This window comes from Gorilla gorilla, chromosome 23, assembly GCF_029281585.2.
Source record: "Gorilla gorilla gorilla isolate KB3781 chromosome 23, NHGRI_mGorGor1-v2.1_pri, whole genome shotgun sequence".
In the NCBI taxonomy this organism is placed as follows: Eukaryota; Metazoa; Chordata; class Mammalia; order Primates; family Hominidae; genus Gorilla; species Gorilla gorilla.
This window is the reverse complement of record NC_086018.1, coordinates 15,664,956-15,677,324: the sequence shown is the minus strand read 5'-3', so window position 1 is coordinate 15,677,324 and position 12,369 is coordinate 15,664,956. Positions and strand designations below refer to the sequence as shown.

Here is a 12,369-nt window from a genome sequence, read left to right as displayed (position 1 = left end):
ATCATTTAAAACAGCAAGCTCTCAAAAAGCATTAAAAGCAGTTGCTTCTGAGGGGAAAAGTTCAGCCCTTTGACTGTCAGCCACTTCAAGAACCTCTGGGACAGAGGTTCAACCTTTATCCTTCACCTAGAGAAATTTTATTATAAAAAGAAAAGTTTACAACACTAGCTTAAAGTTTTTTAAAAAGTACCACTTAAAAAATGAAATGTTGGCCAGGCACAGTGGCTCACACCTGTAATCCCAGCACTTTGGGAGGCTGAGGCAGGTGGATCACGAGGTTAGGAGTTCGAGACCAGCCTGGCCAAGACAGTGAAACCCTGTCTCTACTAAAAATACAAAAATTAGCCAGGCGCAGTGGCGGGCGCCTGTAATCCCAGCTACTTGGGAGGCTGAGGCAGGAGAATTGCTTGAACCCGGGAGGCAGAGGTTGCAGTGAGCTGAGAACGTGCCACTGCACTCTAACCTGGGTGACAAAATGAAATGTCCAGCATTATCTCCAGAGAAGTTAAGAAAAAAGAAATGGAGCCGGGTGCAGAAGCTCATGCCTGTAATCTTAGCACTTGGGAGGCCAAAGCAGGCAGATTGCCTGAGCTCAGGAGTTCAAGACCAGCCTGGGCAACATGGTGAAGCCCCGTCTCTACTAAAAAAATACAAAAAAAAAAATTAGCTGGGCGTGGTGGCATGCATCTGTAGTCCCAGCTACTTGGGAGGCTGAGGCAGGAGAATTGCTTGAACCCAGGAGGTGGAGGTTGCAATGAGTCAAGATCGTGCCACTGCACTCCCACCTGACGAGAGCGAGACTGTCTCAAAGAAAAGCAAACAAATAAAGAAATGGAATAATAAAAAACATTACAAAAGTTGAAATAGTTGAATTAAATAAATGAGGTGTAGACTGGGTGTGGTGGCTCACACCTGTAATCCCAACACTTTGGGAGGCCAAGGTGAGTGGATCACTTGCGGTCCGGAGTTCAAGACCAGCCTGGCCAATGTGGCAAATCCCGATCTCTACGAAAAATACAAAAATTAGCCAGGTATGGTGGCGCGGGCCTGTTCGAGTACTTCCAGCTCCTTGGAGGCTGAGGCAGGAGAATCGACTGAGCCCAGAAGGTGAAGGTTGCAGTGAGCCAAGATCATATCACTACACTCCAGCCTGGGCACAAGAGCAAGGCTCTGCCTCAATCAATCAATCAATCAATCAGTAAGTGTAGAAATAAACCAATCTGATCAATTTATAAAAATACATTCCAAAAATAAGTTCCTCAACTGGTACAATGGATTGTCTTTAGTCAGTTTATCAAAAAATCAATTCTTGTTTCTTCGAACATTCTTGAAAATGCATAACTGCACATTTCTTTGGGGAAAAAAATCCGGAAATAAGCCACTGTTAAAAAAACAGTATTTTCCATCCCACAACTAGTGGATCTTAACAGTTCCTTTAAAATGTTTATATGTAGGCCAGGCGCCATGGCTCGTGCCTGTAATCCCAGCACTTTGGGAGGCCAAGGTGGGGTGGATCACCTGAGAACAAGAGTTCGAGACCAGCCTGGCCAACATGGTGAAAACCCATCTCCACTAAAAGTACAAAAATGAGCTCGGCGTAGTGGCACGTGCCTGTAGTCCCAGCTACTCGGGAGGCTGAGACTCAAGAAACGCTTGAACCCAGGAGGTGGAGGATACAGTGAGCCAAAATGGGACCACTACACTCCAGCCTGGGTGACATAGCAAGATTCTTGTCTCAAAAATAAATAAATAAAAATAAGAATAAATAAATTAAATGTTTGTATAAATGAAGATATCTAAGAGATTTTACTTTTCATATAAAGCTGTAGTGGAGTATCATTATTATCATGCTCACCTCTTCTCAGAACTAGACTGCAAATCCACTTTGTTGTTGCTTGTCATCATTTCAGGTTTCTTTCTTGTTTTTTTGTTTTGTTTTGTTTTCTTTTTTGACGGAGTCTCATCACTCTGTCGCCCAGGCTGGAGTGCAGTGGCATGATCTCGGTTCACTGCAAGCTCCACCTCCTGAGTTCACGCCATTCTCCTGCCTCAGCCTCCTGAGTAGCTAGGACTACAGGTGCCCGCCACCACACCCAGCTAATATTTTGTATTTTTAGCAGAGACGGGGTTTCACCATGTTAGCCAGGATGGTCACGATCTCCTGACCTCGTGATCCGCCCGCCTCAGCCTCCCGAAATGCTGGGATTACAGACGTGAGCCACCCAACCCAGCCAGTTTGTTTGTTTTTTGAGACGAAGTCTCGCTCTGTCACCCAGGCTGAAGTGCAATGGCACAATCTCGGCTCACTGCAACCTCTGCTTCCCAGGTTCAAGCAATTCTGCCACCTCAGCCTCCAGAGTAGCTGGGACTACAGGCATCCGCCAACATACCTAGCTAATTTTTGTATTTTTAGTAGAACCAGGGTTTCACCATATTGGTCAGGCTGATCTTGAACTCCTGACCTCATGATCCACCCACCTTGGCCTTCCAAAGTGCTGGGATTATAGGCGTGAGCCACCGCACCTGGCCTTTTTTTTTTTTTTTTTTTTTTTAGATGGAGTCTTGCTCTGTCGTCCAGGCTGGAGTGCAGCGGGGCGATCCCAGCTCACTGCAACCTCCGCCTCCCGGGTTCAAGCAATGCTCCTGCCTCAGTCTCCCAAGTAGCTGGGATTACAGGCGTGCACCACCATGCCCGGCTAATTTTTGTATTTTTTAGCAGAGACAGGGTTTCATCATGTTGGCCAGAATGGTCTCCAACTCCTGACCTCAGGCGATCCGCCCGCCTCGGCTTCCCAAAGTGCTGGGATTACAGGCGTGAGGCACCCTGCCCAGCCAGGAATATTAAATCTTAAAGCTAAGAAAAACCTCTGGTAATTATAGACCTCTAAGAAAACCACCATTACCAATACAAATATGAAATACACTAAAGGCTTTTGTTAATGTCTATGTGTATATAATACATACATATATATTCATGTATTCTTTCACATTTGCCAGTTGTTGAAAATTAAAAAACAGAATATACACAGATAAAAAATGAATTAAAATTTGCTATCTGGTGAAAAGTTTATTTAGCAGCTTAAAGAGAGATGAAGAAAGGGTGAATTGGATGATAAAGAAATGTCGGCCGGGCGTGGTGGCTCATGCCTGTAATCCCAGCACTTTGGGAGGCTGAGGAGGGCAGATCACGAGGTCAGGAGATCGAGACCATCCTGGCCAACATGGTGAAACCCCGTGTCTACTAAAATTTCAAAAATTAGCCGGGCTGGTGGCATGCGCCTGTAATCCCAGCTACTCGGGAGGCTGAGGCAGGAGAATTGCTTGAACCCGGCAGTCGGAGGTTGCAGTGAGCCAAGATCGCCATTGCACTCCAGCCTGGAGACAGAACAAGACTCATCTCAAAAAAAAAAAAAAAAAAAAAAAGAAATGTCAACCAGGTGTGGTGGCTCACGCCTGTAATCCTAGCACTTTCGGAGGCCGAGGCAGGCGGATCATGAGGTCAGATGATCAAGACCATCCTGGCTAACACAGTGAAACCCCATCTCTACTAAAAATACAAAAAAAAAAGTTATCCAGGCATGGTGGCACGCGCCTGTAGTCCCAGCTACTCGGAAGTCTGAGACAGAAGAATCGCTTGAACCCAGGAGGCGGAGGTTGCAGTAGCCGAGATCGTGCCACTGCACTCTAGCCTGGACAGAGCGAGACTCTGTCTCAAAAAAAAAAAAAAAAAAGAAAAAAAGAAATGTCACAGAGGGCTTCACAGACAGATAAATGGAGATAAACTAGGAAAATGATAGTGAGATATGGAGGAACAGACAAGATCATGTACGTCTTCTATAAACAGCATAATGTGCAATTGATTGTAGCACAAAGTAAAGTAGAGAAGATGAGGAGAGTATTCAAAGATACAATATTAAATAATTTTTCCAGAGTAAACAAATGAATTATTAAATTCAGGAAGCCAAACAATCCCCATTGTGGATGTGTAAAACATAAATTTTATTTGTTTTGGATGTGCAAAACACTTATTTTGGCTGCTTTTTAGAATTTCTCTGGCTTGGTGGCTGTTTCCCTAAGATGTGTTTAAGTTTGAAACACCAGCAAAGACGGAGAATCTCTAAAAAGCAGCCAAGCTGGCCTGGGGCTCACGCCTGTAATCCCAGCACTTTGAGAGGCCAAGGCGGGCGGATTGCCTCAGCTCAGGAGTTTGAGATCAGCCTGGGAAACAGGGTGAAACCCTGTCTCTACTAAAATACAAAAAACTAGCCGGGTGTGGCAGCGTGCGCCTATAGTCCCAGCTCCTTGAGAGGCTGAGGCAGGAGAATTGCTTGAATCCGGGAGGCAGAGGTTACAGTGAGCCAAAATCATGCCATTACACTCCAGCCTGGGCAACAGAGTGAGACTCCATCTCAAAAAAATAAGGCAGCCAAAATAAACTGTTTCATTATGATGGAACACTTAGTAGAATGACAACAGACTGCTCAACAATTGTAAGTGAAAGTATAACACAATAGACTGATATTTGTGAAGTATCGAAAAATGTAACTGCCAATAGAGGGCTGCAGGTGCTTTGGAAATATCTTTCAAATAGAATAAAATGAGTTAGGCGCAGTGGCTCACACCCATAATCCCAGCACTTTGGGAGGCCGAGGCGGGCGATCACCTGAGGTCCAGAGTTTGAGACCAGCCTGGCCAACACGGCAAAACCTCACCTCTACTAAAAATACAAAAATTAGCCGGGCATGGTGGTGTGCACCTGTAATCCCAGCTACTCGGGAGGCTGAGGCAGAATCGCTTGAACCGGGAAGGTGGAGGTTGCAGTGAGCCAAGATCATGCCACTGCACTCCAGCCTTAGAGAGAGAGTGAGACTCTGTCTCAAAAAAAAAAAAAAAAAAAAAAAAAAGAATAAAATGAAAAAAAAAAACTTCTGTTTTTTGCTTCTGGAAATGGAAAGAATGGCATAACAGGTTATTCTTTTTTGTGTGTTTTTGGTTTTTTTTTGAGATGGAGTCTCACTCTATTGCCCAGGCTGGAGCGCAGTGGTGTGATCTCAGCTCACTGCAACCTCTGCCTCCCGGGTTCAAGCGATTCTCCTGCCTCAGCCTCCTGAGTAGCTGGACTACAGGCACATGCCACCATGCCCAAATAATTTTTGTATTATTAGTAGAGGCAGGGTTTCACCATGTTGGCCAGGCTAGTCTCGAACTCCTGACTTCGTGATCTGCCCACATCAGCCTCCCAAAGTGCTGCCATAACAGGTGTGAGCCACCGCGCCCAGCCCTAACAGGTTATTCTTACAGGCTTATTAGTACTATTTGATAACCACACATATAAATTAGATACATATACTTTTATATATAAAGTCCTTATTACAATTTACTATAACCACCATAAGCCAAAGATAATACCTTGGGGTGAGGAAAGATGTTGCTCTTGCAGCTTCTCTTGAGAGACGAGTCCCAAGTAGCTAAGAACAACATACTTTGTTTCATAGTGAAATCCCAGAGGCACAGTAGAAGAGGACGCCATTGAATTGGCTGGTGAGGCTCCAAAAAGGTCTACTTATGGATGTGTAAAACCTAAGAACAAAAAAGTAATTTTTTCAGTTTAAAGTTTATTACATGCCACTTTAACAGTTGTTTCACACCAAAATGTCTTGTGCAACTCTGTTTCTTTTGAGGTAGAGTCTCGCTCTTGCCGCTCAGGCAGGAGTGCAGTAGCGCAATCTCAGCTCACCACAACCTCTGCCTCCTGGGTTCAAGCCACTGCACTCCAGCCTGGCGACAGAGCAAGACTCCGTCTCAAAGAAAAAAAAAAAAGTACTGCACATACAATTACATGCAGTACATAATACTTGATAATACTAGATGACTTACTGGTTTATGTATTTACTACACTTTTTATTGTTAGAGTGTACTCCTGCTTATTAAAAAAAAAAAAAAAGTGAACTGTAAAGCCTCAGGGCAGGTGGTCCTCCAGGAGGGATTCCAGAAGGCATTGTTACTGGAAATGTCAACTCCATGGGTGTTACTGCCTCTGAAGACTGTCCAGTGGGACAAGATGTGGAGGTGGAAGACAGTGATATTAACAATCCTGACTCTGTGTGGGCCTGGGCTAATGAGTCTGTTTGTGTCTTAGTTTTTAGGAAAACAGTTTAAAAGGAAAAGGAAAAAAAAAAAAAATTTAAAAACAGAAAAAAGCTTATAAAATAAGGATATAGGCAATGCATGGTGGCTCACGCATGTAATCCCAGAACTTTAGAAGGCTGAGGTGGGACGACTGCTTGAGTCCAGGAGTTCAAGACCAGCCTGGGCAATATAGCAAGACTCCATCTCTACAAAAAAATTTAAAACATTAGCTGGGCGTGGTAGGGCCTGCCTATGGTCCCAGTTACTCAGGAAGCTGAGGCGGGAGGATTCCTTGAGCCTAGGAGGTCAAGACTGCAGCGAGTTATAATTGCACCACTGCACACCAGCCTGGGGAACAGTGCAAGACCCTGTCTTAAAAAAAGAGAAGATAGGCCAGGCACGGTGGCTCACACCTGTAATCCTAGCACTTTGGGAGGCCGAGGCGGGCGGATCACGAGGTCAGGAGATCGAGACCATCCTGGCTAACACAGTGAAACCCTGTCTCTACTAAAAATACAAAAAAAATTAGCCGGGCGTGATGGCGGGCACCTGTAGTCCCAGCTACTCGGGAGGCTGAGGCAGGAGAATGGCATAAACCCGGGAGGGGGAGTTTGCAGTGAGCCGAGATCACGCCACTGCACTCCAGCCTGGGCGACAGAGCGAGACTCCATCTCAAAAAAAAAAGAAGAAAAAAAAAGAAAGAAGACAAAAAGCTAGGTGTGCTGGCTCATACCTGTAATCCCAGCACTTTGGGAGGCAGAGGCAGGTAGATTGCTTGAAACCGGCCTGACAACATGGTAACATGGTAAAACCTTGTCTCTAAATAAATGTTAAAAATTAGCCAGGCATCTGGTGCACACATATAATGCCAGCTACTCAGAAGCTGAGATGGGATAACTGCTTGAGCCCAGGAGGTAGAGGCTGCAGTGAGCCATGATCACGCCACTGCACTCCAGCCTGGGTGACAGAGCAAGACCCTGTCTCAATAACAAAAACAAAAATAAATAGAAGATAAAGCTTTCTGATAATTTTTTTGTGTTCATTCAACACACATTTATTAAGCTGCAAGGTACTCTATAGGCATTAGACATGAAGACAAACATGATAAATCACCAGACCTCAGGAGTTTTCATAGGAAACCAAAAATACATATAACAAAAATACAGACTGGAAAAAGAGGCAATGTTGGCAAAATTTAAGATCTGTGATAAGCAAACTAAGATAAATATCCTAGAATGATAAACAATTTTTAAAAATAGAAGCAGAATTTCAAATATACAAAATAAAATGGCTATAGATATAAGTGGCTGGCACAGTGGCGTATGCTTATAATTCCAACACTTTGGAAGGCCAAGGGAGGAGGATCACTTGACACCAGGAATTCAAGACCAGACTGGACAACACAGTGAGACCCTGTCTCTACAAAAAATGAAATTAGCCCTGGGTGTGGTGGCATGCGCCTGTAGTCCTAGTTACTTGGGAGGCTGATAGGGCAGGAGGATCACTTGAGCCCAGGAGCTTGAGGTTACAGGGAGCTATGATCACATACCAATGCACTGCAGCCTGGGTGACAAAGCAAGACCCTGTCTCAAAAAAAAAAAAAAAAAAAAAAAAAAATCATACCGGAGGTGGTAAGGAAGACAGACTGAAGAGTAGAGGCAAGGAGACAAGTTAGGAGAATATGGGAAAACCTCAGCAAGAGATGTAAGAAGGCATGAACTAGCATAGGAACAGAACACTGAAAAGGGAAGGATGGATAGGAAAAAGGTTAGGAATTCAAAGATCTATTGGTTAACTCAATGAGAGAGTGACCCAGGAAGCTGTAAGGTAAGTGGTATTACTCCTGTTTCTCAAATCAGATAATATAGGAAGAGTCGGTTTTGGGAAGGATAAGGAAATCACTTTAGGGTATACAGACAGTCCCCGACTTAACGACAGTTTGGCTTACAATTTTTTCACTTTATGACGGCAGTGCAAACGGGATATGCATTCAGTAGAAACTGAACTTGAAGTATCCATACAACCACTCTGTTTTTTCTCTTTTTTTTTTTGAGACTGAGTCTCACTCTGTCCCCCAGCCTGGGCAACAGAGTAAGACTCCGTCTCAAATAAATAAATAAATAAATAAATAAAGAGGTCTAGGCTGGAGATACAAAATTCTAAGTATTCTGTATAAGTCAATCAAATTACCTAAGAAGACTGAATGGCCCAGCGCCACGGCTCACGCCTATAATCCTAGCACTTTGGGAGGCCAAGGCGGGTAGATCACGAGGTCAGGAGTTCAAGACCATCCTGGCCAACATGGTGAAACCCTGTCTCTACTAAAAATACAAAAATTAGCTGGGCATGGTAGTGCATGCCTGTAATCCCAGCTACTCGGAAGACTGAGGCAGGAGAATTGCTTGAACCGGGACCCGGGAGGCAGAGGTTGCAGTGAGCCGAGATCGCGCCACTGCACTCCAGCCTGAGTTAAAGAGCTAGACTCCGTCTCAAAAAAAAAAAAAAAAAAAAAGAAGAGTGAATGGACGACGGAGTGTGGTGGCTCACACCTGTAATCCCAACACTTTGGGAAGCAGAGGCAAGAAGACTGCTTGAGGCCAGGGGTTCAAGATAGCCTGAAAGAAAATAAAATTAACTGGGCATGGTGGCACATGCATGTAGTCCCAGTTACTTGGGAGGCCGAGATGGGAGGATAGCTTGAGCCCAGGAAGTTGAGGCTGCAGTGAGCCTGGACTGCACCACTGCACTCCAGCCTGGGTGACAGAGCAAGATCCTATCTTTTAAAAAAAAACAATGTGAATGAACAGTGATTTTTAATGGGAGGGGTGTGTCAAAATGTCAGAGGGACTATAGTTTGTAAAAGAATATTCAATATACTTTCAGACTTGGAAAAGGAAAATCACCTATTATTTTCAGACTACAGACTATAGAAGGTAAGGCTCAGTAAATTTTCAGTCTTCTTTGCAGCAGTGATTCTCAGTGCTGGGACAAGAAGGAAAAATAACGTGCCTCCCACCTCCAATGCCACCAGAATAGGAGCCACAGAAATTTTTATATACCTTATTTTAATAAAGGAGACATAGGCTACAAAACATGTTCAGAAATACTGGTATAATCTTAAAAAGAACACATTAGAATCCACTAACATTTAAGGGGTAGTCAAAAGATGAGAAGCTGGAAGAGGAACCCTTTCAGTCCAGATTGAAACAGAAAGGTAGAAAAAAAACCAGGAAAGACTGTAATCACAGAAGTCAGGGAGGCACTTCAATAAGAAGGCAGTGAACAACTGTGTCAAACGTAGTAACATGTCAAGAAGAATGAAAATAAGAAGAGCCAGCCGGGCGCAGTGGCTCATGCCTGTAATCCCAGCACTTTGGGAGGCTGAAACGGGCAGATCACCTGAGGTCAGGAGTTCGAGACCAGCCTGGCCAACATGGTGAAACCCCATCTCTTCAAAAATATGAAAATTAGCTGGGCATGATGGCAGGCGCCTGTAATCCCAGCTACTCAGGAGGCTGAGGCAGGAGAATCGCTCAGAGCAGGGAGGTGGAGGCTGCAGTGGGCCAAGATTACACATTGCACTCCAACTTGGATGACAGAGCAAAGCTCCATCTCAAAAAAAAAAAGAAAAAAAAGAGGGGAGAATAGATAAAATTAATAACAATCTAAGCTTTTGGAAGTCTCTTCAGCGGCCAGGCACAGTGGCTCACGCCTGTAATCCCAGCACTTTGGGAGGCCGAGGCGGGTGCATCACCTAAGGTCAGGAGTTTAAGACCAGCCTGGCCAACATGGTGAAACCTGGTCTCTACTAAAAATACAAAAATTAGCCAGACATTGTGGCAGGTGCCTGTAATCCCAGCTACTCAGGAGGCTGAGGCAGGAGAATCACTTGAACCCGGGAGGCAGAGGTTGCAGTGAGCCAAGATCGTGCCACTGCCCTACAGCCTGGGCGACAGAGCAAGACTTCGTCTCAAAAAAAAGTCTCTTTAGCAACAACCCTCTTTTGCTAGAAAATAAAAAAGTCTCAGTATTTCTTTGGTAGCAGGAAGAAGAAAGTATTTATATTTTGAATAAATGCTTTAAATTAAAAAATTGGCCCAGCGTGATGGCTCACGCCTGTAATCCCAGCACTTTGGGAGGCCGAGGCAGGCGGATCACCTGAGGACAGGAGTTCCAGACCAGCCTGGGCAACCTGGTGAAACCCCGTCCCTACTAAAATACAAAAATTAGCCAGGCGTGGTGGCACGCGCCTATAATACCAGCCACTCTGGAGGCTGAGGCAAGAGAATTGCTTGAGCCTGGGAGGCAGAAGTTGCAGTGAGCCGAAATCATACCACTACACTCCAGCCTGCGTGACAGAGCTAGACTCCGTCTCCCAAAAAAAAAAAAATTGAGCCGGGCACAAATTCATGCCCATAATCCCAACATTGTGGGAGGCTGAGGCAGGAAGCAAGCTTGACCCCAGGAGATTGAGGCTGCAGTGAGCCTGTGATAATACCACTGCACTCCAGCCTGAGCGACAGGGTAACACCCTGTCTCTAATTAAAAGAAAAAAAATTGATATTCTTGAATTTGTTGTATTCAAATTTGTTGTATTTATCAAGAATCCACATCACTGAAGTCGTTTGCCAACCCAAAAGCCAGAGACAAACTACAAATCACCAAGTTTCCAAATTTGATTTTTAGCCTAAGGTTCCTCAAATTTTCTTATAAAACCTGATTGTGTAACTATAAATGCAATCTTAATCATGAATTTCATCATCTTCCACCTTTAACTCTAGTATATATGCTAAAGCCCATATATCTATATATTTGGTGAAGGATTATATTTATTCATTTAAATGTAGTATACAGTTTTCAGACTTTAAATGCATAGTTGTCATTCTGGTTATAAACATACCAGACCTACAGTATAAAACAGCCATTCAACTTTTTTTTTTTTTTTTAATTTTTAAATTTTTTGTAGCGATGGAGTCTCACTATGTTGCCCCAGCTGGTCTCAAACTCCAGGCCCCAAGTGATCCTCCAACCTTAGCCTCCCAAATTGCTGGGATTACAAGCATGAGCCACCGTATCTGGCCCCAACTTCTAATTTAGCTTCAGCTTCCAGTTGTGTAGCAATGCAGCAGCTCCTTCAGGACTATGGTTAAATGGGGAAAAGTCAGATCCCAAGAACACTATTATATAACTAGCACATTTATATTAAATTATAGGACAAAGGTATTGATAACAGGCCAAGTGTAAACTCCACAGCACTACTACAGGGTTATGTCTCTAAGCACAAAATGGGAGAGGACACCCACTTCCTTTGCAACATTCTGCAGTGTCTAATAAGTATATTGCACAATGAACTTTTGCATTTCTTTTTTTTTTTTTGAGACAGAGTCTCTCTCGCCAGGAGTGCAGTGGCGTGACCTCGGCTCACTGCAACCTTCGCCTCCTGGGTTCAAGTGATTCTCCTGCCTCAGCCTCCCAAGTAGCTCGGACTACAGGGGTGTGCCACCAAGCCCGGATGATTTTTTGTATTTTTTAGTAGAGACGGGGGTTTCACCGTGTTAGCCAGGATGGTCTCGATCTCCTGATCTCCCGATCCGCCCACCTTGGCCTCCCAAAGTGCTAGGATTACAGGTGTGAGCCACCGCGCCTGGAGGGACTTTGGCATTTCTAATAAACATCATATATAAATTACATCTTCGTGACATCTGTTTCTAAAGCATTTTTCTATGTGTTGTCACAGTAATCCTCTATACTTGAATGAAAATTTTATAGATGGAGAAACAAGAACAATTTATTTGCCTAAAATCATACAGCTAGGTAACAGCACAACCACTTAATTGGGTACACCGTCTTCACTTCCTCTTAGACCTTAACTGTATTTATTCAACACATATTTACTACATGCCAGGTAATGTACTAGGTGAGAGGAATGCAGAGGTGAAAACACTAACACTAGTAATACGGAAGGATACGGTAGCAAAACAAGGTGGTTTTTATAGTATCACAGATCCAGAGTACTGAAAGAAGCAAATTTGTCAGTTTTGAGAATGGACAGGGGAAAAAACAAAAAGCTAGATTGGATGAAAGGTAATTATGACGCGGGACCATCACCTAAAGCTTTTGTAGAAGCACTGTGGGAGGCCAAGGCAGGCAGATCACGAGGTCAGGAGTTCGAGACCAGCCTGGCCAACACAGTGAAACCCCGTCTCCACTAAAAATACAAAAATTAGGCCAGGTGCGGTG

General features: G+C 44.1%; 1 protein-coding gene across 12 annotated transcripts in view; it reads right to left on the bottom strand.

Annotated features, from left to right (window-relative positions):
* BCL2L13 (BCL2 like 13) overlaps positions 1-12,369 on the bottom strand; it is a 107,526-nt gene that overhangs the window by 76,814 nt on the left and 18,343 nt on the right. For 10 of the 12 annotated variants that reach the window (XR_010133167.1, XR_010133168.1, XM_063704950.1 and 7 more), the window contains one exon: positions 5,410-5,580. The exons of 1 other annotated variant lie outside the window; for it this stretch is intronic. Coding sequence is in view for 8 of the 11 variants with exons in the window: in XM_063704950.1 (XP_063561020.1) it covers positions 5,410-5,530 (121 nt within the window). In the remaining 3 variants the exon portion in view is untranslated. Of the gene's footprint in view, positions 1-5,409; positions 5,581-12,369 lie in introns of those variants that run through there. One more of the 12 variants, XM_063704945.1, reaches the window with a different exon arrangement.